This window comes from Muntiacus reevesi, chromosome 5 (genome assembly GCF_963930625.1).
Source record: "Muntiacus reevesi chromosome 5, mMunRee1.1, whole genome shotgun sequence".
NCBI lineage: Eukaryota > Metazoa > Chordata > Mammalia > Artiodactyla > Cervidae > Muntiacus > Muntiacus reevesi.
In genome coordinates, this window is record NC_089253.1 from 87,691,254 (window position 1) to 87,716,038 (window position 24,785).

A 24,785-nucleotide genomic window follows, 5' to 3' on the forward strand; every position below is an offset into this window, starting at 1 on the left:
GTCAAAAAATTTTCATTATTTGCAGATTCCATATTTGCAAATTCATCTACTCACTAAAATTTACTGTAACCCCAAATATAATACATTCACAGTGCTTTGCAGACATGTACAGAGCAGCAAAAAATTCAAGTCAAAAAAAAAAAATTCAAGTCACCTGAAGTGCGTGTTTCTAGTTGAAGTTGAACAAGACAACACTCTGCCTTCTTGTTTCAGCTCATACCAGTGCCCTTATCATGATCCAATTAGTGCCAGCTTTTGGCATTTTTGTGCTGTCTATTGGTGATTTCGCTGTTTAAAAGGGCCCCCAAGCACAGTGCGGAAGCGCTGTGTCTTACAGAGGAAATACACATCGTAGATAACCTTCACTCAGACATCAGTTACAGTTTCAGTGTCACTGGCTATGAGTTCCACTATCGAGTCAACAACATGTATTAAATAAGGTGTCATTAAACACACACAGAGAACAGCATTATGTACTGATCCACCGATGAATGTGATCACCAAATGCTTACAGACATCTAACCTTGTGTTTCCCCTAGGGGCCATGACTCAGTACTCACGGCAACTTTCTACAACAGAACTACCACAAATACCAAGACTCAAGTGGACACTGGTGTCTGGGGAGATAGAGAGCATCAGGAAGCATTTTGGGGGCAGCACCTGAAAACTCAAGCTGCATGAAAGCACTCTGGTTCATCTGGGGAGCCCCCTGCTCCTGGTGCAGCAGAGTCACGGTCCCTCGCTGCAGCTGCAAGTTCAGTTTCGCAAAGACGTGGTCTCGCTTTGTGTACGTGTTCATACAAGAGGCATCCGCAGTAGGGTCAAAAAACTCCTCGGAGCCTGAACATGAGGAAGAAGAGGCTTTAAGAAAACGATATGACATAACTATTATCTCCCCTTTAGGAAAGAACTCCGAAGTCATGGATGACTTTTATTCACCAACATGAAACGACTCTAACTACCTTATAAGGGCCCTGATCAACTTATTGTCAAACGAGAGGCAATGTCAAATTCACGATAAACTACAGTATAAGGCAGCACTGTCCACCTGGTGGCCACTAACCACAGGAGGCTCTGAGCACTGTGGCTCATGTGGCTAGTCAACTGAGGAAGTGAATTTTTTATTTTAGCTGAATAAATTTAAATAGCCATTTGTGACTGCGGCTACCATACTGGACAGCCTGGGTCTAAAGAGTGACTCTCGACTGGTATTCAAGCTCTCAGGGTTTCAAACTTTTGAACTGGCTCAGGCTTAATTCTCTTACAATCACTGCCACTCAGATCTGTTTGAAATCATGTAAACACTCAAATTCAGTAATGGAGCTGTAAACGAAGTATCTCTTAAAACCTACTCTCAGACTTCGCTAGAGGTCCAGTGGTAAAGAATCTGCCTGCCAATGCAAGAGACGCAGGTTTGATCCCTAGTCCAAAAAGATCCCACATGCTGCAGAGCAACTAGGCCCATGGGCCACAACTATTGAGCCTGTGCTCTAAAGCCCAGCAACCGAAACTACTGAGCCCACGTGCCACAACTACTGAAGCCCACGAGCCGAAACTAGAGACAAGCCCACACAGCAACAAAGGTTCAGCACAGCCAAATATAAAGAAAGAAAATTATTTTTTTAAAAAACCTCTCTCTGCCTCTATAACATGAAACAAACTGTTACAAATGTCTTTTTTTTTTGAAATATACTATGGGCCAGTTTCACAAATAATAGGTGAATCATGAACCAAGTGTCTCCCTTCTCTGTAATCAAGAAGGGCAAGTGAAAGCCAGTTCCTGCCTTACCCAAGATCTCCTCGGGAGTCCACTGCTCTTGCGGCTCCGCCATCAGGCCCTCCACTGGCTTCCCTTCAGGGCTCTGCTGCCCGTACCAGCCACCCCAGCCGGGAAACCAGGACTGAAGGTACTGTAGCATCCCGCTGCCTCCCCCAGGGCCTGGGTCTCCAGGAGAGTCTCCCAGAGGATCCAGCTGAGGCTCCCGTAGGCTCTGTGTCAATCAGAAACGAGCACACGTGAGGACCAAAGACAGAGACAGAGCGTGAGGTGCCACTCCTCATTCTCTGTGCCCCAAGAGGCACTCAGCATGCTGAGTGTAAACACAGATTCTCTTGGAGGGTCTCCTACCTCTGCCAGTTCTTCTTGCTTGTGAAACCGCTCATGTACCAGTTCACGCAATATCTTCAGTTCCTCAAAGCTCTGCTCCTCTTCAATCCGACACATTTCCTCCTGTTCGGGTGAAGTCAGACAAAACAGGTGTCATGGCTGCAGAGAAAGTGGACACCATCACGAACCCGTCCAGTACTAAAGGAACCCACCTGGCCCCCAATGTTTCCAATATTTCCAAGGCCCAGAAACCATGAAGATAAACAGTGAGTTCCATAACTGCTAAGCTTCTGGTTCAAACAGCTTTTCCATATAACCCCGGTAGATCCTACCTGTACTCTGAGACTAACAGGAAGCGCAGAGGGAGCAGAGATGCTATTGAGTTGTCAACGGGTAAGTGAAGGACAAGTGTTGCAGGACAAGTATTGCTCCAATAGCCCATCTTTGCTCAGCAAAGGCAGTTTACAAAGTGCTTTCACATGCGTTACCTCAACTGATTCAAGTTGGTGGCTGGCTGTTAATCTTCCCAAGTCAGAGGAGGAAACTGAGGACCTAGTTTACAGAGTAAGTGTGCAGGCCTCCAGCTTCTTTATGTTTCATGTGGGACATTAGCAAGGAAGTGGTCATTTATCATGTGTTTCATACTAGTTAGGAAAGAACAACAGTGGCCAGCGACACACAAAGACGCGGAAGAAAGTGGAGTCAGTTCTCCTAAGCGGTTTTCTTGAAATTGAAAGTTGTTAGTCGCTCAGAGGTGTCGGACTCTGCGTCCCAATGGACTATAGCCCACCAGGCCCCACTGTCCATGGGATTCTCCAGGCAAGAATACTGACTGGAGTGGGTTGTCATTTCCCTTCTCCAGGGGATCATCCCGACCCAGGGATGGAACCTGGGTCTTCTGTACTGCACGTGGATTCTTTACCATCTGAGCCACCAGGGAAGCTTTACCCCCTGCCATTAAGGAAAAGGAGATTATACATGTTCACTTGCTCACCTCAGCTGTAATTTAGATTTTTCCCTTGCCCCATGCCTTTCCCTATGCCTTTAAGAAAACTATCCAAAACAAAAGGTCTGGTTTATTCCATCCTTTTATTAAGGCTTCTATGTCAGTAACCACACCTGACACTCAAAAAAAGCACTAGCAGAGTGGGTCATACCTCAGGGTTCTGGCAAGACAGGTGAGAACACCCAAGGAGGCAGCACTGCCACTGGTTACCACAGTGGCGTGCTCTCATAGGCTGAATGTGTCCCCCCAATAAGTTCATGTTGAGGCCTTAACCCTCAACGTGATAGGATCTGAAGGTGGAGCCCCTGGGAGGTGAACAGGTTTAGATGAGGTGATGAGGATGGGACCATCATTATGGGACTAGTTCCCTTGTGGGAAGGGGAAGACAAACAGCTCTCTCTCTGCCCAGGAAAGGCCACATGAGCACACAGGGAGAAGGCGGCTGCCTATAAACCAGGAAGATGGTCTTCCCCAAGAACTGAATCTGCTGGCACCTCTAATATGGAATTTCAGCCTCCAGAACTGTGAGAAGTAAACATCCACCGTTTAAAGCGCCCCAAGTTGTGGAATGTTGTTATAGCAGCCCAAGCTAAGACAGGTGCTAAGGGGAAGCTTAGAAGTGTTTACTAGAGAAAGAGTTAATTGAGACAATCCCCAGGCTGGAATAAGTCTAAATTGCTATTACAAAAACTAACGCTCACAAAACCGAAACAAATCAAGGAGGAAAACACTCCCCACGGCCCTCCCCGAGGAGACAGAGGAGACAGAGGAGCTCCATACTCTGAAGCTCCAGGAAGCTGGAGCTAGAGGAAGCTCCAGGCCAGGACCCTAGGACTGCCAGCTCCAAGGGTCTCTGGTCCTGCAGGTAACTGAAACTGGAGCTGGCCTTCCCCTCACCACACAGCCTCGGCCTAGGCTCTACCCCCAAAACTCCAGGGTCCATCTAGTCCGTCAGGATTACGGGAAATGTGAGGAAAAGAGTTAGGATCAGGTGTTCAATATCAGAGACTAGATGCAAAGTCTCTCTGGGCCCTGCGTAGAGAGCAGGGGAGCCTGGCAGGATCACAGCCCCTTTTCCTTCTCCCAGCCCACAGCCCAGCTACCCTCTAGCAACAGAAGGTGGAGAAAGCTTTCTGCCGAGGCAAAACCCAGCCTTCCAAGAAGCTCTCACCCTAGTAAGGCAAACTTTATCCTAAAAAACTATGATACCGAACAAAGACTTTTATTTCTTCACAGATTCCATTTTCTTCAGTCTTGAAGAGACATTCTTACCCTCTGAGTGGTGACGAGAAACGCGAGACAACACCCCTTACCTTGTCGTCTGCAGATAGCAAGCCTCCTCTCAACGTGGTGAAGTACTTGTCAGTATAAGACACGGCGTCACGGGCCCGGCCCAACAGGAAGCCCCATGTGCAGCGCTTTCTCTGCTCCCGGATCTCGTGCAGGTTGGCATTCAAAGCGAAATACCACCACTCTCGGCAGCTGAAACATTTCATAGCCATCTAGTTACTCACAGCAAAAGCAATGAAAATGTTATCGACCCAGGGCGATCCACAGCACACTACTCCCATTCTAGACATGTCTTCTCTTGTCAACCATCACTTTATGCCTCAAATTCAAATAATATTAGGCTAACTTCAACCAGTGGGGAAAGCTAATCCACTGCATCCTCGATAGATACACCGATAACAGTACATTACTCAATTGGTCTGAACGACCCATGACATCAGCCTCTCCCACTGACAGACAATCAAGTGATGGCTTTACAGTAAATACCATTGTAAGATAATCAGCAAGGATTTGACTGTTAAAGATTTTTAAATGGAAGACTTCAGGGAAGACTGGAAATACATAGGATCTTTAAAAAAGGTTTAATATATTGACTGGTCAAATTGAGCACATCTACATGAAAACATTTATTTATCCTATGTGGTTGGTAAGTCACTTCAGTCCTGTCTGACTCTTAGTGATGTTTTGGACATTTATGCTACAGATGTCATCAAGTCTATTACATAAATGCTGACCAAACTGGTTAGGAGAAAAGATACAAGGGAATAGGATCAAAAGTGCTACAAAATATTTACCACAGGGTCAGATCCCACCAGAGCAAGGCTAGTCTCCTTGCTACATGAGACTGAGTTGTTGCTGCTGTTGCTCAGTTGCTAAGTCGTATCCGACCCTTTGTGACCCCATGGACTATAACCCACCAGGCTCCTCTGTCCATCAAGTTCTCCATGCAAAAATACTAGACTGGGTTGCCATTTCCCTCTCCAGGGGATCTTCCCAGACCAGGGATTGAAGCCAAGCCTCCCGTGTCTCCTGCACGGGCTGGAAGATGCTCTACCACTGAAGCACCAGGGAAACATGCCTGAGACTGAGAGAACCTTCTAAACTCCACTATGCTCGACCTCAGAGTAAACCGGTGACACCAGAGATACATGATAGCATGGTAACAATGACAACAGAAAGGGCATTTTAAAACCAGAAAAATCGACTATACTTTCAATTTCAACCATGTGAAGACAATGAGGCACATTTCTGATCTATATACAAAAAAAACATGCTAGAAAATGCATTCCACACACAACACTTAATTGACAAGCCTTACTTCTCAGACACGGCCACTTTGGGTTTCCATTTTCGGAACTTCACCTGCCTCTCCTTTCGCTCCAGCTCCTTGAGGAATTCCATGATTTGCCGGTACTGCAGCTTTTTATTAGAAGTTAAGCGGTACAAGGTTAGAACTGGTTTATTTCTTTTGCTCAGTAAAGACATTACACATCACAGGGACAAGTCATACTAGTCAACCCAGTGAGCTGAAATCCAAAGCCAACTGCAAGACCAAGCTCCAGCAGTACGTAGCATGTCTCTCTGAACATTATCAGCTAAGTACACAGATTCACTGTCTCTCTCACGCTCTTCACTCAGCACTTAAAAACATCAAATCAAGCTAACCTGAGACACACCCAACCTGAGCGTATAAAGACAGTGGGTTCTGTATCCACCGTAGCTGGGTCTCATGCGCACTTCCTTTCCCACGAGGGGACCCTTCTATCAACACCCAGTTAGCAGCAGACAGTGACAGGAAGGAGGAGGGTACCTGAGAGAGTTTCAAGGGAATGGTCTCCAGGTGAATATCACATTCGATTCGGGGAGTGTGCCGAGAGCGCAGAGGCTCTTTGGAGCAGTTTCTCTTCAGAAGAGCAGATGCACAAACGGGCTCCAAGATGTAGTGATGGTCACGACTCTCCATGCTCCTGTCCATGGCCTCCTGAGTGTCATAAGAATGGCTGTCATTACAGCAGACGTTTCCCAGATCGAGTCACCTGGTGTAATGCTGTCTAATCTACAGCATATGACATCAGAATCCAAAAGCAGGAAAAAACTGGGAATCTAAAGCTCTCCAGCATTTTTAAATTTGTATTTATATTTCTTACAGGTAATACATTCACACAGTTTAGAATTTTAAAGGCAAAAAAGTGAAATGTCTCCTTCCTACTCCTTCTTTCAGTCACCCATTTACCCTATCCTGAGGCAACCAATGACACCAGTTTCTTACACAGTCCACCAGAAGCATTCTGTACAGATTCAGGCAAATGCATAACTTTTTGGTTTTTAAAACCAGTCTTACATAGAAGGCATACATGCTTTTTTACCTTAGTTTTTGAAACTTAATACTGTCTTAGAGACTATTATGTATTCATTATAAAGATCTCTGCCCTTTGTTTTTTTAGCTGCATACTCTACTGTATGAATGTACAATATTTATTTAATCAAACTGGCAAAACAAAAACCATTCTGGACAACAGCATGCAAGGATAATCGTGGTTGAGGGAAATATGAGAACTTTCTTTCCATTTCACTTAAAACCAAGTACAATTTCTTTACAAAAAGATTAAACTGAGATTTTTCTAAATATCCTTCACAATTTTACATCCAATGATTTACAATGACATTCTAAGTTTTCTTAAAGGAATGCCACCAGAGGTGAAATTTCAACACAAAACATAGTAAGAAATCTCTTCTTAACAGTCAGATGTGGTTCTTCATTCATTGAAAACCTGGGTGTACAACGGTGGCCAAAAGAGTAGAGAACACTAATACGTTAAGTGCATGCAGCTGAATACCATCCAACAGAAGCAATGAATCAGAAGTATAAAATGCAACACTGGTAAAAATGGAGCTTTAAATGAAAAAAAGAAAACAAATCTATAATACACTATAAATGTAAAACATACACAAATCCCTATATATTTTTTAGAGTTACAGACATAGCCGGTACCTCAAGAAAACATACTCATACACACTCGAGAACGGATGCCAAGGAGGGAAAGGGGGTGGGAACGGGAACAGAGACACAGAAAACAAAACCCTATATGGCCGTGATCCTACACACTTCATTGCTGTGCTGTGTTATAGGAGAGCCCTGCCAGAATCATACCTGTAACTCCACCTGAGGCAAATCCCCCAATAAAGTGCAATCCACATCCCAATAGACGCTAAACTCTGCCACATCTAATTGCTTTTTCCGCATTAATTTCTGTACCTGAGGGAAGACAGGGAAGAAAGCAAGATGATTCTTTATTTACAAATCTATTCATTCATTCAACAGGCCATTAGTGACGAGTCATACACAGGGCACTTTGCAAGGTGCTGAGGATACAAAACAATGAAAACATGGTTCTGCTCTTAGGGAGTTGAGAATCTAACTAAATGGAAACACAAACATGTGAACAAGTGTAATTAAGCAGAGGAGAGCAGAGGAAGAATATATAAGATGCTACAAGCACACAACTAAAAAATACCACTGGGCAGGTAAGTATCAAAAGCTGTGTATGTTTCAGACAGAGGGGAGAAAGGAAAGGTTCAGGACACATTGCAAGGAGTGGGGCCAATGACACAATAGGCCCGATTGCTCCAAAGGACAGTGAATACATCTGTGCAACTGAAGTGCCGTGTTCAGGGTGCGGCAGTACTGGGACACGTGTACGGAAGCGCTGTGTTCAGGGTGGGGCAGTACTGGGACACGTGTAGAGAAGCACTGTGTTCAGGGGTGGAGTGGGTACTGGGACACGTGTACAGAAGCGCTGTGTTCAGGGTGGGGCAGTACTGGGACACGTGTACGGAAGCGCTGTGTTCAGGGTGGGGCAGTACTGGGACACATGTACTGAAGCACTGTGTTTAGGGGTGCGGCAGTACTAGGACACGTGTACGGACACACACAAGGAGTGGAGAGTTACTTGAGTGTTGAGAAAAGTAGGTTGGAGTGTTACTAGGTACACTAGGTTGAAAAGCTCCCCCTGCACCCTGCAAAATTTGTGTTGTCCCAAAACCTGTGAGTGGGGGAACATACTCAGAAATAGGGTCATTGCAGACATAATCAGATTAAAATAAGGTCATACTAATCAGAGAGGAAAACAAAAAAATACCTAGAGAAAATGCAGGCACAACAATCCAAAACCTATAGGATGAAACAAAAGCATTCTAAGAGGGAAGTTTACAGCAATACAATCTTACCTCAAGAAACAAGAAAAATCTCAAATAAACAACCTAACCTTACACCTAAAACAATTCAAGAAAGAAGATCAATATGGCTTTTATTGTATTTTATATGATTAAAACTGAACTTTCTGTGAAAAAAAATAAGGTCATCTAGATTGGGATAGACCTTGAGCAATATGTTTTTTCATTGTATTTTATTTTATATGATTAAAACTGTCGAATTCTTTGTAGGGGGGGGGAATCATAGGGGGTTGGGGTGGGCCCTAATCTAATCACTGGTGTCCTTAAAAGAAGAGGAAACAGACACAGGGGGAGAAGGCCATGTGAAGATCCAGGCAGAGACTGGAGTGATGCACCCACAAGCCAAGGGAACCACGGGAAGCAAGGAGAGACGCAGGGGGCAGTTTTCTCCCTCAGAGTCTCTAAGAGCAACCAACTCTGCTGATACCTTGACCTTGGACTCTGGCCTCCAGCACAGAAGAAGTCATCTAGTTCACGGTAATTTGTTATCTAGGCCCAAGAAAACTGATACAGTAAGAAGTCTGACATACTAAGGAGTTTGGATGTCACACTTGAAGGGACATGAAGTCACTGAGGGTTTGGATGCAGGCATGTTTCAGAACCAGCTATGTGTTTTAGAAAGAGAACCCTGGCAACAGTGCAAGGTAGAGCTCCCCTCTACCCCAAATGGAGTCATGAGTGTGTCAAGATAACAAGCAAGTCTACAGGACCAAACTACAGTTCAGAATACACTGACCCTTGAACAACTTGGGAGTTAGGGGCGTCAACCCTCCTTGCAGTCAAAAATCCTCATATAACTTTCTGCTCAGCACTCCTATTCACAGTTCTGCACTGAAGGATCATGTGATACTGTGGTCTGTTTTTTAAAAGAAGTCTGTGGACAAGTGGACTCACAGTGTTCAAGCCCATCTTGCTGGAGGATCCACTGTACCTGGTTGCTCTCAGGACACATCCAGCCCCAAGCAGCCACATCCACTTGCCCCTTTGACCTGTACAAACACCATCACTCTCCTCTGTATGCTGGGACATAGGAAAGGCTGATAAGCCCTGGCACAGGGCGAATCAAGAGCCTGGGACAGAAGTGAGGCAGGGTCGGAAGTCAGGAGCTTACTGACTCAGGCAGAAGCTGACAGGATCCTAAGTCAGACAGTTGAAGTGAAGGGGAGAGGAAGAGCCATGTTTGAGACACCTTGCAGGGAAAACTGGCAGGACATTGTAACCAAATGGATACAGAAGCTGATGAATAAGAAGTGAAGAAATGAGCACAGGTGTCTAAAGACGAGAGTCATGGGCGAGAACACGTGGCCTGAAGCAAGGGAGGCAAACTTGTTCTGTAAAGGGCTGGAGAGAGCAGATATTTAGGCTTTGTGGGCTCTCCAGTGTCCTCAGCTACAGTACAGGATAACAGTGGTAGTGAAGAGTAATGAGAATTCAACATGAAAGATCAAGCAAACCACTAAGAACAGTGCCTGGCACAAAAAGGGCTCAAAAGTCAGTTTTCATGTGATTGGTTTGTAACATGCAATAACATGTCAGAGGAAAAAAGGAAAAAAGTTGGTTTCAGGGAAGCAAAATGGGCAGCTGGAATATAATGGGATCATTTTAATTATAACAAGCCTAAAATACCACAGGCTTCCATTAACCAGCAGTAAAGAACCCTCCCGCCAATGCAAGAGACACGAGTTCGATGTCTGGGTTGGGAAGATCCCCTGGAGCAGGGCATGGCAAACCACTCCAGTATTTTTGCCTGAAGAACCCCATGGACAGAGGAGCCTGGTGGGCTACAGTCCATGGGGTTACGAAAGAGTCGGACACGACTGAGTGACTAAACAACAAAATACCACAGAGGCATCCCATAGGAAAAGACCTTGAATCTGAAGGCCAGAAGAGGTGGGAAGAATGACTTTCAAGATGTGGATGCCATCGGCACGTATTCCCAGGTGGCTGATAAAACCCTGAAACAGAGTGAGTGTACCCCAAGAGTGCACGTAAGGACAGAAGAAAATAAAAAATGAGATCCTTTCTGCACCTCAGTTTCTTCATGTGTAAAATGTGCCAACCTTGATGGACGAGTGAAATAATGACAGGTCAGAGGAAATTAACACAAAAGACATCCACACCTGCCAAAGAACATGGAGAAAAAGACGATGATCTCACAGAACATGAAAGGACCCAAGGCACAGCCCCAAATGCCCCAGACCTGGTGCTTTCTTCCTAGTTTGCAGGTGTATTTCATACTCACAGGCTCGTTCATGGCATTTTGCATGGATACATTTTTAATGCAGATGCCAAATGCAAACGGATGGGAAGGGTTGGTGACACCATCTTCAAAGCGCAAATGGACATCTTGAATTTTTAACTGCAGGAGGGGAAAAAACACATTTAGACAATTGTGGCAGGTAGAGTACTATAAGCAGGGGTCAAACTGTGCTTGAGCCACTTAAGTAAACCACAGCAGGTATTTTATACAAACGCGTATGTCACATACATACCCAATATTCTAAGTTCCTAAGAGTTAGAATCACAAACTGGACATGAATGACATTTCTTTTGATTAGTGCCAACTCAAGAAGACAGTTAATGGTACTTCCATGAAATCATTTCAGAAAACACCTTAAACACTGAACTAAAGTAGTACCACTGTATCTAGATAACTGGCCCTCCCTCTCATGGTATCTTCATCTGGTCCCTGTGCCCTCAAATCTGGACAGGGCATTTCCACTCTGACCTTATTTATTTCCCCGTGCCTCTATAGTGGGCCTACTGAAAAAGCACTCTGCTTCAATGAAATAAAAAACAGCAGACTGTGAAAAGACAACTCATAGAATGGGAGAAAACACTTGCAAGTCATGTGTATCTCATAGGGAGAATCCAGGATACATAAAGAACTCTTACAACTCAACAGTAAAGAATTCATTTTTTTAAATGGAAAAGGAATTTGAATAGATGCTTCTCCAAAAGATAAACAGAGAGCCAATAAGCACCTGGAAAGATGCTCAACAACATTAACCATTAAGGAAATGCAAATCTAAACCACACTGAGGTATCACTTCGTACCCACTAATATGGCTATTATTAAAAAACAGACAATAACAAGTGCTGGTCAGGATGTGGAAAAACTGAAATGTTCACACATTACCAGTGAAACTATAAAACTGTTCCTCAAAAAATTTAACATATAGTTACCATATGACTCAACAACTCCACTCTTAGGTATGTATGCAAGAGAAATGAAAACACATGTTCACACAAAACCAGACACATGAATCTTTACAACAGCAATATTCCTAAGAGCCAAAAAGGGGAAACAACCCAAATGTCCATCAACTGATAAACTGATAAACAAAATGTGGTCTACCCCAAGAACTGCAAAAGCCCTAGGTATGAACGTTCAATTCAAACACCTCCATGAAAAGACTTGAAATTTTAATGAAGGTTTCCAGCAGCCTCACGCTGTGTCCCTGGGACCGACATTCCATCCCCTTCCTGAGCTCCTATGTGGAAAAGTTCAGGACTGTCTGCTCCAGTCAACACCTGACAATAGTGCACATCCCCCTCCCTTTTCTTAGAACATTTATCAAAAAGGGCTTACAGCTGTGAATCCTTTCGCTGTCCCTATGTAATGTATCTCCTACAACTCAAGGACCCAAAAGCCACTCCCTTGAAATGCAATCATCAGGAAGAAAGGGGCTCCTGTCACCCATCTCTATGGAAGGAGAGAAGTCCAGCTACCAGATACAGCTGACCTAATCACATCCACATTGACCAACCCTTTGTAATTTTCCTCCTGAGCCCTGCCCACCCCACCCACCCCAACACACACACACACCCTCATTCTCCCTTTAAAACACCTGGTCACCTCTGTACCAACTGAAATGGAGCTCTGCTCTTTCCCCTACTGTCAGGAGTCACTGAATAAAGTCTGTTTTCACCACTTTAACTTCACTCCAGCTTTGTTCATCTTTGGCAATCCATACAATGGAATATATTATTCAGTCATAAGAGGAATAAAGTACTGATACATGTCACAACATGGATGAACCTTGGGAGCATTATGCTAAAAAGCCAGATGCAAAAGGCCATGGAGTGTACAGCTCCACTGATATGAAATGTCCAGACTACACAAATCCATAAAGTACATTAATGGTTGCAGAGGACTGGAAGAAAGGGGAATTCGAAGTGATTGCTAGTTGGGTATAGAGCATCTCTGATGGATAATGAAAATATTCTGGAATTAGACAGTGGTGATCAATGCTCAACTTTGTAAATATACCAAAAAACACCAGTTTGTACACTTTAAAATTGTAAACTTTATGGTATGTGAACTAAATCCCAAAGTTATTATTAAAAATACAGTTAAAATAACGACAATATCTAAAAAAATCAATGAGATAAATAACTGCCTGAAAAAGAATGCAAAGCAGTCACCTCAAATGTACTGATCTTTTTACCAATGTTACCAAAGTTATGAATTCAGCAACCTCAGACTGTATTCTGGGGGGGAGTGGGACACCTTAAAAAAACATGTGGACTGTCACATGGCATTGCATGAAAACCCTGGAGTTGATAAGTATGAGCTGATTCTTATGACATTCCTGAAAATTAGTATGAACCCTATTCTCGGTTTTGAGGACAAAACAAAATGGTGATTAAAGCAGAAAATATGGCCAGCGGCCCGAGCACTGTAACTCATCACATGGCCCCAGACATGGCGGTGAGAGAGTTGTTCAAAACACACTATGTAATCAACTGGAAACCATATCCAACCACTCTCCTTGTCCAGAGGAAGAAACTGAGAGCAGAGAGATTAAGTGATCTGCTCTGCAACCAGACAGGATCTGTCTTCTTAGAAGATATATCCTTCAGCAAGTGGCATTCCCATATTCAAAAAGAAAATGAAGTGAAGTGTCAGTGAAATTAAAACTCCTACTCACACTAACTGAAGCAAGAAAAACCTGTGTCTGACTCACTTTTCAGGTTCTCCCTCCAACACCACCTAGGAAAAGGCACACCTGAGCAGTCAGCATTCTCTGCAGACACTCTGTGATCAGTTACACCCACGAGAAACCAGCAACCATGACATGAAACGCATTTAAGCCTGAGCGGTCCCCTCCGTGTTCATACTTTATAAAAGCCATTAGGACTTACTTCAATGTTCTCCACAATCCTCGTAACTACTGAGGCAGTGACTGAATACCAGTAAGATTCCCCTTTCTGCTGGCGTTCGTTCTACAAAGCAAAGAGCTGGTGTTAGAATCCAGGGCTTTGCCAATTTCGAGTCTCACCACCATCGCTCTCAGGTCAAGAGGATTTCTGCCTTGCCTTCCATTTTTCCTCCAGGGCCTGAAGGAGAGCTTTCTTGCGCTCCCTTTCCAATCGCTTCTCCTTTTCATCATTGAAATCCTGTATTTTTTCAGGGGCTCCAATTAAATGAAGGCTGGAGATGGAGATCACCCAAGGGTCCACATGGGGGCGGTAGAAGGGAATCTGAAGGGTCACTTTCCCAATTAAGCCTGGGAAGAGGAAAGTCTTGTTAAATGTCTGACACGTGTTTAATTCTATTTTTCTGTATTCTTCTAGTGTCCTTTAAGGAGTATCATTAATTTTACCATTTACTTTTTTTTTTTTTACCATTTACTTTTTAAGAAAACAAGCAGCCAGTTTTCCTACATGTGAAACAAACGCTGCTAGGCTGAGAGCTGTAAGAACAAAGGCATAATAAGGTAGAAACTGGAACAAGGTCAGTGTAACTTTTTCATTTCAAATGCAACATCTCCGCTCTGGAAATTACCTCTTCCCCAATGGGACTATATCATAAATTTCTCTGGGGTTTCTTTCTCCCCATGGTACTTGCACAAGCCCGTGGGCACACAACTCATTTCTTCTTCATTATTAATTAGCTGGCTGATAGGTACTTACTGGGAGTTAACAGACTTACAATACACCCAGTTTCAAACACAACGACTGAAACGTTGGTCATGTTGCAGTGGAATTCTATCGAGAAGGAAAACTGACTCTTCATGAGACCTCGGACTGATGGGAGAGCTAAATGGCCGGGGAGAACCGTGACACATATTTCCCGAGTTCTACCATTTCTAGCCAAGCCTCCTAGAACACAAGGCTTCTTTCCTTAAAATTAATACGAGGCCAGTCACCACCAAGGAGTAAAGCATGAGAGCATATGAACCGTCTGACCTAAGGGATCTCTCAGAGATCCACAGAGCCCAACTAACAGTCTACCTTGAAAAGTAGAAGGTTAGCAGAGTGTGATCATGCCTGCCTAAGACCTAGAATTCGAGCAGGAGCAATCTGTTATATTTAAGATAACAGAGTATCATTGACACCAAGTGATCAGTTGTGTAATCCAGCAACAAATGAAGATATATGTCACAACAAATAATGAAAAAATAATTCTGGCTTTATCTAGAAAAATCAAAGTCAGTTCTTACATTTAATAAAATTTATATTATAAACTGAAACCATACATCAATGTTCACAACAAAGAATTCTAACAATAATTAGTGCACAGTTGCAATTCTAATCTTAATTAATTGGGAGGACAATTATATGACAGCAAAATATAACTTCTGCTACATTCCATTTTGGCAGAGCAAGGGTCATTTTTGCCAAAACATTAGAAAACATCAATTTTCCCCAAAAGCCTCTCTTAATCCTTTGATATTCAATTAAGAACTCTTTGGCAGTATCCACCATGTCATCATTCTTGAGAGTTTCTTTCAGATTCTAACTTGTCACTGCCTTTGTTTGTGACTCTGGCAGTTCACCCATGACTTGAGTTGACTTCAAGAAAGCCTAAATCTCTTGCAAAATTTCCATTTTATTTCACCTAGCAACTGACTTGCACTGTATGTACACTTTATTATATGTACCCTCAAAATAAAGGAAAGACTGACTGACATCAATAGGCTACTGGTCAATGACAAGCAGTGTCTAAAGAGGGACTAATTTTATGCGTGGTCACTTAATAGAGAATATTTTTATTCTGTGACAATTCTTGTTTCTTTACCAAATCTAGTAACTGCAAGACTTGTGCTGGGCACTGTACTGAGTAATTTTAATGTACTGACTCAGGTATTCCTCTCAGCAACCCTACGATGTAACGTCAATCTTCCCATCTTAAAGATGAGGAAGCACATACACAGTTGTGACGGAACTGCCCCAAAGTCACACAGCCAGAAAATGGCAGATATGGAACAGAAACCCAAGCATACTGTTCCCGAGCCCACCTTTCATTCAACAGAGTCAACTGTCTCTCCGGAATATGTAAAACATGTGTGCTGTGCTCAGTCACTTCAATCGCGTCCAACCCTGTGACCCCATGGACTGTACCCCACCAGGCTCCTCTGTCCATGGGATTCTCCAGGCAAGAATACTGGTGTGGGTAGCCATTCCCTCCTCCAGGGATCCTCCCGACCCAGGGATCTAACTCAGGTCTCCTGTGCCTCCTGTATTGCATGCAGGTTCTTTACTGCTAAGCCACTGGGTAAGCCCAAAATGTATAATGAATTCTCTGAAAATAAGAAACCCCCATATCTAAGACTGAAGTTCCCAGACTTTTAAGAATCACCTGGGGAGCTTAGTAAAGGTGCAGGTTCAAAAATTAAATAAAAATGATGCAGGTTCAATGACACTTCTTCAGAGACTCTGATTCAGTAAGTCTGGGGGCCACAACCACCCCAAGAACATCCTGACATTAGCAGCCTAGGGACCACACTTGAAGACTGATCGAAACTCCTATTCTGCCTCTTCCTGGTCCAACAGAGCCAGATGCAAGGGTCTCAGTTTTCGCGTCCCAAATGATGTAATACTGCCTCCCTCTCCCTTGTTTCACATACCAGCTTTGACCTCAAATGGTAATTCCAGTTCTTTCAAGGCATCTTTCTTTAAAGGCAAGTTTTCTAATTCAACAGCACCTAAAAAATAAAAACACATAACATGTTCATCCAACAGATGCAGTAGGAGCCTACTGTGTGCAAATCAGTGAAGAGTAAAGGGCGAGTTTCCCACGGAGGCCCAGGCTGTACCTACCACTGTGCTTTATCTGTACTGATGACCTGACCTGCCCACTCTGACATGTAAGCCTGCCAGGAGATGAAGGGTTTAGGGCAGGGATCAGACTCTAACGAGGCAGGGAGTAAATAGTTCAGTCCTTACAGGGTCTATTGTATATTCTCTCTTTCTTTTCTTTACAAGTCTTTAAAAATGGAAAAGCTATTATAGAGGGATCTGGCCGGGTGGCCAGTTTACATGCCCCAAGTTTAGGCTAATATTCACCCAAGGACCATTAACATTTGAATTGCCTGGGATGAAACACAGATCCTGGTTTCCCCACCCAGATATCTCTGAAATTGAAACAGAAATTTGCCATTTTTAACAAGCTCTCCTCATTCACTGCCTGCCCTCCTAAAATGATGTATTCCACCCCATGTCTAAGAGCTCCTGTGAGTTCAGTAAAGTTGGTCATCAGAAGGAAGTACACTCTCTCTTCCAGAAAGCCCACCTCCACAGGTTCTCCTTCCCACCCTCACTTGCAGAGTAATGAGAAAAGGCATGAACTGGACCACTGCTCAAGGTCCTTTTCAGCCCCAGCTTTTACCATCACTTAAACCCAAAAGTACTAGATGTCTCCGAAGCAGACTAAAGGGACAGTCACGGGGGTGACACTCACTCCTGAAACTACGGAAGTGACCGTCCCCTGTGCCTAAGGCACGGTGCTGGCCACTGGGATTATAAACAAAGGCAGGCAGGGTCCCCACCCTCAAAAAGCTGGGGACACAGCCATCCTTTTATGAAGTTGTTTGCGCAACAAAGTTGATTTCTGAGTCATATAAATCTGTCTGAAATATATTTTCAAGAACAGAAAGTACAGACAACAACAACTAGCAACCATTATCTGGCAAGAGAACTCAGAAAAAAGGAAAGCAAGTCTTTTCCTCCAAAGACAAACTAATACAAGAAACCTGATTACTTCCCCCTTTGAATGATTAAGATGTGCCTTACTGGCGTCTAAAGTATTCAAAGCTAGCATCTGAGCAGATTCTGAGCAAATGGACCCAAATTATTTTTCAGATAGGGTTCCACACACCTTAAGATGAACAAGTTAATTGTCCCAGAGAGTCCAGAAACAACCCTATATCCACATTTAGGGAGAAAATGATCATTTGGGGAAAAAAATGTGAAACACATTCCTTATCAGTTGAAACTGACTTAAAGGGAGGAAACCATACAGTTTCTTCTTTTAAAGAACAACATTTGCAATTTGACTCACTTGCCCTATTTTTCAACACCCAAATCTGTCACAAAGGCAGACAGACCCAGGTTTCCATGGCTGCTGAACCACATGGAAAACTGAACTTGCAGGCAATCCACGCAATGAACAATTAAAGAAGCTGAAGCAAAGAGAACAGAGGAGGTGGTCTCGAAAGAAGACACATAGGCAAAAATGAAGAGAAAAGGCAGCCTACCGAGAGTCCAAAACAAGGGAATCAGACAAAATACAGATCAAAGGCTTCCTACTTCCCTACACCCGTCCGGCCCTGCCGGGAAAGGTCCCTCCAAGGAACCAGGCCACAAAGCACCCAGCATAGGTAAGCACCTTATAGATGACAATGTTCGTTGATTTCCAGGCAGAAAATCTGCAGACTTACTTATGGATGACTCTTTCATGCCAAAATTGCTCAGCTCAGATTAATAAGAAATCTAGTCACTAGTGTGTAGTGCGTGTGCACTCAGTTGTGTCCAACTCTTTGCAATCCCAGGGACTGTAGCCCGCCAGGCTACAGAGGACTGTTCATGAAATTTCCCAGGCAAGAATACTGGAGTGAGTTGTCATTTCCTACTCCAGGGGATCTTCCCAACTCAGGGATCAAACCCAGGTCTCCTGCATTGGCAGGCGGATTCTTTACCATTGGGCCACCTGGGAAGCCAGAACTACAGTGAATTAAGAGTAAATACCTAATGATTACTCAATCCTCCTCCCTGGGCTCTAGGAAAGTCAACCTCATTTAAAGGGCCAACCTGAGATTCAGAGCTTATAAATCAGAAAAGGAGAGGGAAACTAAACGTATGCCCGCAGCCCAGGGCTCAAACTCCTTGACTCAGCACCGGCAGCTGCTACCTTCTGGCCTCAAAGCAAGTGAACATGCCCTGCAGGTGTTCACCTTCTGCCTCCACTCACAGGCCTCATCCTGCTGGAAGGCGGTCACCCAGTTCGGGCCATCTACCAAAACCCTGCAAGACCCACTCAGAAGCCACCTCCAGAATAGCTTTCTCAGTCTCCAGACAGGATGAATGATCCTCCTCCCACTGCATTACAGTTGGATGTCTAGTGTAACAACATAATACATACTGCTTCTATCACTGTACACTCATTTCTGCCTCCCAGACAGGCTAATGGCTAAGAACAGGGACTACAGAGGAGGGAGCTAGGATGATGATATTAATAATGATGCCGATGATAGTACCCTGAGATCCTACTATGTACCAAGCACTTCATATGCATTTCTTAATCTGATCCTCACAAAAAAATAACAAAGTATTACTTCCTTCACTTGTAAAATAAGAAAAGTGAGGCTTAGAGGATAAGCAGTTTCTTACAAACAACAGAGCTGGTCAGGGGTAGTGCCAGAGTTCATACCAGGCCTGGCTGATCTCTGGTGGCAAGACGGAGAAGGGGTGGGTATTCCCTGGCGGTCCAGTGGTTAGGACTCTGCATTCTCACTGCTGAGGGCCTGGGTCCAATCCCTGGTAAGGAAACTAAAATTCCACAAGTCTCGTGTTACAGCAAAAGAAAAGGTGGGAGGTGTTGGGGGTTGCTGGTGAAGAAGAGGCTTTTACGTAACTTGCTCACAGTCACAAACAACTGTAAAGTGGTGGAACTCGGGTTAGATAGACTCTATGCCTGAGCTCCAAGTATTTTGTACTGTCTCCCCTTTTTGTGTCATTCCATAATACAGAGTCTTACCCAAAGCAGGTGCTCAGTGTTTGTTGAATGACTGAACAAATGAAATATTATACAAGTGCTGTCTCTGTCCTTCAACTTCTCTCATGCTATTTTGCATTTTTATTGCTTTGAACATGTGTGCACAGTCCATCCTTGAAGTCCAATGCACCAGTCAGTCATAAGGCTGATCCTTAAATGGTGATGATAACTAACACTGACTGAGGGCCCACTGAATGCCAAGAGTAGTTCTAGCTTTTTGACCCACATTAATGGGTTCAGTCCTTGGAAGTGCATGAGACAGGGAATATTCTCTCCAATTTGCAGAAAGGGAGACTGAAGCATTAAGAATTTGAGTAATTTAGGGATGTAAGGTACAACACGATAAGTAGAGTTAATGTATATGCTGTATATCAAAATTGAATCCTAGGAACTCTCATCACAAGAAAAAAGGTTTGTTTCTTTAATTTTGTATCTAAATGAGATGATGCATGTTCACTAAACTTACTGATGATCATTTCATGATGTATGTAAGTCAAATCATTATACTATACACTCTAACCTTATACAGGACTCTGTATCAATTATATCTCAGTAAAAGTGGAAGAAGAAAAAAATAATTTGAGTGATTTGCCCAAGTTAGTGGTCTAAGTGAAGGAACTGGGATTCAAACCCAGTCTGACTACAAAATTCATACACTTGACAACTATTTCGGTCTCCTTTGCATCTCCCAAAGTATCTGTAAATATCTCTCAGTTCAATTCAATTCAGTTCCTCAGTCATGTCTGACTCTTTGTGACCCCATGGTCTGCAGCACGCCAGGCCTCCCTGTCCATCACCAACTCCCAGAGTCTACCCAAACCCAAGTCCATTGAGTCGGTGATGCCATCCAACCATCTCATCCTCTGTCATCCCCTTCTCCTCCCACCTTCAATCTTTCCCAGCATCAGGGTCTTTTCAAATGAGTCAGTTCTTCGCGTCAGGTGGCCAGAGTTTCAGCTTCAACATCAGTTCTTCCAATGAATATTCAGGACTGATTTCCTTTAGGATGAAGCGGTTGAATCTCCTTGCTGTCCAAGGGACTCTAAAGGGTCTTCTCCAACACCACAGTTCAAAAGCATCAGTTCTTCAGCACTCAGCTTTCTTTATAGTCTAACTCTCGCATCCATACATGACTATTGGAAAAACCATAGCCTTGACTAGATGGACCTTTGTTGGCAAAGTAATGTCTCTGCTTTTTAATATGCTGTCTAGGTTGGACATAACTTTCTTCCCAAGGAGTAAGTGTCTTTTAATTTCATGGCTGCAATCACCATCTGCAGTGATTTTGGAGCCCCCAAAAATAAAGTCTGCCACTGTTTCCCCATCTATTTGTCATGAAGAGATGGGACTGGATGCCATGATCTTAGTTTTCTGAATGTTGAGCTTTAAGCCAACTTTTTCACTCTCCTCTTTCACTTTCATCAAGAGGCTTTTTAGCTCCTCTTCACTTTCTGCCATAAGGGTGGTATCATCTGCATATCTGAGGTTACTGATATTCCTCCCAGCAATCTTGATTCCAGTTTGTGCTTCTTCCAGCCCAGTGTTTCTCATGATGTACTCTGCATATAAGTTAAATAAGCAGGGTGACAATATACAGCCTTGACGTACTCCTTTTCCTATTTGGAAACAGTCTGTTAATCCATGTCCAGTTCTAACTGTTCTTCTAACTGTGCTTCCTAACCTGCACATAGGTTTCTCAAGAAGCAGGTCAGATGGTCTGGTATTCCCATCTCTTTCAGAATTTTCCACAATTTATTGTGATCCACACAGTCAAAGGCCTTGGCATAGTCAATAAAGCAGAAATAGATGTTTTTCTGGAACTCTCTGGCTTTTTCAATGATCCAGCGGATGTTGGCAATTTGATCTCTGGTTTCTCTGCCTTTTCTAAAACCAGCTTGAACATCTGGAAGTTCACAGTTCACATATCGCTGAAGCCTGGCTTGGAGACTTTTGAGCATTACTTTACTAGCGTGTGAGGTAAGTGCAATTGTGCGGTAGTTTAAGCATTCTTTGGCACTGCCTTTCTTTGGGATTGGAATGAAAACTGACCTTTTCCAGTCCTGCGGCCACTGCTGAGTTTTCCAAATTTGCTGACATATTGAGCGCAGCACTTTCACAGCATCATCTTTTAGGATTTAAAATAGCTCAACTGGAATTCCATCACTTCCACTAGCTTTGTTTGTAGTGATGCTTCCTAAGGCCCACTTGACTTCACATTCCAGGATGTCTGGTTCTAGGTGAGTGACCACAACATCATGATTAACTGGGTTGTGAAGATCTTTTTTGTACAGTTCCTGTGTGTATTCTTGCCACCTTTTCTTAATATCTTCTGCTTCTGTTAGGTCCATACCATATCTGTCCTTTATTGAGTCCATCTTTGTATGAAATGTTCCCTTGGTATCTCTAATTTTCTTGAAGAGATCTCTAGTCTTTCCCATTCTATTGTTTTCCTCTATTTCTTTGCACTGATCACTGAGGAAGGCTTTCTTATCTCTCCTTGCTATTCTTTGGAACTCTGCATTCAAGTGGGTATTTTCCTTTTCTCCTTTGTTTTTCACTTCTCTTCTTTTCACAGCTATTTGTAAGCCCTCCTCAGACAGCCATTTTGCTTTTTCGCATTTCTTTTTCTTGGGGATGGTACTGATCCCTGTCTCCTGTACAATGTCATGAACCTCTGTCCATAGTTCACCAGGCACTCTGTCTATTAGATCTAGTCCCTGAAATCTATTTCTCACTTCCATTGTATAATCATAAGTGATTTGGTTTAGGTCATACCTAAAGGGTTTAATGGTTTTCCCCACTTTCTTCAATTTAAGTCTGAATTTGGCAATAAGGAGTTCATGACTTGATGATCATGATCTTCAGCATTACTGGTCGGGTAAATATCTCTAGACAAACTGAAATAACACTCTCATTTTCCTCTCATATCCTCTACCCCCAAAGCCTCCTTAATCATGTCATCAAGATCAACAAAAAAGTGTTCAACTCCTTTACAAAGCCATTCTCTCAGTGCACTGTGATGCTCTAAAACTTTTTTGGCCAAGCACCATGGCGTGCTCCGGATCCATAAACATAGAGTAACTACATCAGTTACGAAAGAAAAAGCATGTTTCTATTCTGCAGAGACACATTCCGCAAACTCCACAGGCTTGTTAAAAGCCACAGAGAATACTTTTTAAGAAGAGATAGGCCCAGAAATGGGGTAGAAAGCTTCAGTGATAGCCATGGTCATCCTTACAAGATATACTCTGTCTGAAATTGCTGAGATTAGAGGGACTTCTCTGGTGGTCTGTGGCTGAGACTCGGAGTTTCCAATGCAGGGGGCCCACACTCAATCCTTGGTGTGGGAACTAGATCCCACATACTGCAACTAAAGATTTTGCCTGGTGCAATGAGGATAGAACATCCTGCACGACACAACTAAGACCAGCACAGCCAAATAAGTAAATAAAAAATTTCTTAAAAAAAGCAACTTTAGCTAGGAGGGTCAGAGAAGCATCTCTGAGGAGGTGGCTTTTGAGCAGACTGGACCAGAGTGAGGGCACTGTCATGCAGGCATCTGGAGGAAAGGTGATCCAGGTATTTTGCATGTTCAGGAACAACCAGGAGGACAGAGGGTCAAGTGTTAGGTTCGAAGGTCAGAAAGGAAGGAGGGCGGACCTGGTTGGTAACATTGGTCAATTCTGGGTAGCGGGTGTGTCTTATGTTCTGGATTTTTTTTAATTTAAATAAAAAACAAAACTGAAATAAAGACAGACGGATGTCAAATGTAGCAGCTTGGTTGGCAAAAGGATAAATGGGAGATCTACCCATTGTGGAAGGCCCTGTGTGGGATCAAGGTGGTCATCCCTGCAGGACAGGCATGTCCCCTCTGTATAGTAGAAGGCAGGGGGTTAGAATCCAGCCCAGCCCAGCCCCATCCCATCCCCCACATCTCATGAAGTCAGAGTCCTTGAATCAGAGTCAGATCAGAGTCAGAATCAGGATGGAGGCGCGCTAGGACCCAGTCCAGAGATCACAGAGACCAGGTGATCCACTGAGGCTGCCCCCTCCCCACCCAGTGCACACCTGGCTACTTGGTCAAACATCCTTTCATGCAGAGCCCACATGCAGGCCAAATCCTTTTCAGGGACTTACCTGGTGGTCCAGGGGCTAAGACTCCACACTCCCAATGCAGGGGGCCCGGGTTTAATCCCTCCCTAGTCAGGGAACTAGATTCCACATGCCACAACCAAGAGCTCATATGCTGCAACTAATACCTGGCGCAGTCAAAATAAATAAGCAGTAATAACTTAAAAAAATAAATAAATAAAACTGCTGAGGTTCAAAGTCTATTATCAGTGGAGATGCCATAACTAATCAGATACCAATTTCTATTTATTAATTTCTTTAGCAAACATCCTTCTTACCACATCGCTCTTAAGAAAGCCAGCTCTGTTGTCAGCAATGCTGTGGTTTGCAGGGCTCCTTCTGGGCCCAGTAACCTACCCGTTCACCCCGGTAGCTTCATAGTGTGTCTGAGAACTTCAGTACATGACCAAAGACATAAACTTGACACTACCATTATACTTTAAACACAGCCCTTTCCCGGGCAACCAGTCATTTTTAATTTCCATCAAGAAGCTCCCGTCCAGGAAAGTGCAGAGGAAAAAAAGAATAGGAAAGAAGCCACTGCTGTTTCCAATGAAAGGAAGGGAGCAGGGGGGTGCAACCCTTCGAGCTCCCTGTGGCCTATCGCTGCTGTGATCCTTCCCCTGGCTTGGGTGGGTCAGGAAACCCCGGAGAATGCCACTTCTGGGAACAGTAAATCACTGCACCTGTGCTCAGGCTGCCCACACATCTGCTTCATGGCCAGCCCCCCTAACCTGCCCCCGTACACTTGCCAAAATCATACTCCCAGGAGCCCAGGAGGTTTCCACTGTGCTTGAGGCCCCCTTTCCTCTTTCGATGATTCTACATGTTTGCAAACTGACTCGATCTTCTTTCTTTTCCTAGATGTGTTAAAGGGTTCCATTTTGAGTTGAGCAAAGAGAACTTAAAGCAAGGAGGGAGAAGAAAGCACTTTTCCAATCCCCTCATCAAACCACTGGGCTGTATTTAGGAAATATAGCCTTGTCAAGGCGAAAATGTCTCAAGCTTTAGGTATT

At 43.7% G+C, this 24,785-nt stretch overlaps 1 protein-coding gene across 2 annotated transcripts in view; it reads right to left on the bottom strand.

Moving 5' to 3' along the window:
- Nucleotides 1–24,785, bottom strand: part of VPS13D (vacuolar protein sorting 13 homolog D) — a 265,793-nt gene that overhangs the window by 235,632 nt on the left and 5,376 nt on the right. For both annotated transcript variants that reach the window (XM_065935730.1, XM_065935729.1), the window contains exons 3-13: nucleotides 16,493–16,570; nucleotides 13,959–14,149; nucleotides 13,785–13,865; nucleotides 10,879–10,995; nucleotides 7,555–7,659; nucleotides 6,214–6,384; nucleotides 5,722–5,822; nucleotides 4,427–4,595; nucleotides 2,129–2,230; nucleotides 1,790–1,991; nucleotides 661–840 (exon numbers count right to left, since the gene is read on the bottom strand). In XM_065935730.1, the coding sequence (XP_065791802.1) occupies nucleotides 661–840; nucleotides 1,790–1,991; nucleotides 2,129–2,230; nucleotides 4,427–4,595; nucleotides 5,722–5,822; nucleotides 6,214–6,384; nucleotides 7,555–7,659; nucleotides 10,879–10,995; nucleotides 13,785–13,865; nucleotides 13,959–14,149; nucleotides 16,493–16,570 (1,497 nt within the window). The remainder of the gene's footprint in view (nucleotides 1–660; nucleotides 841–1,789; nucleotides 1,992–2,128; nucleotides 2,231–4,426; nucleotides 4,596–5,721; nucleotides 5,823–6,213; nucleotides 6,385–7,554; nucleotides 7,660–10,878; nucleotides 10,996–13,784; nucleotides 13,866–13,958; nucleotides 14,150–16,492; nucleotides 16,571–24,785) is intronic.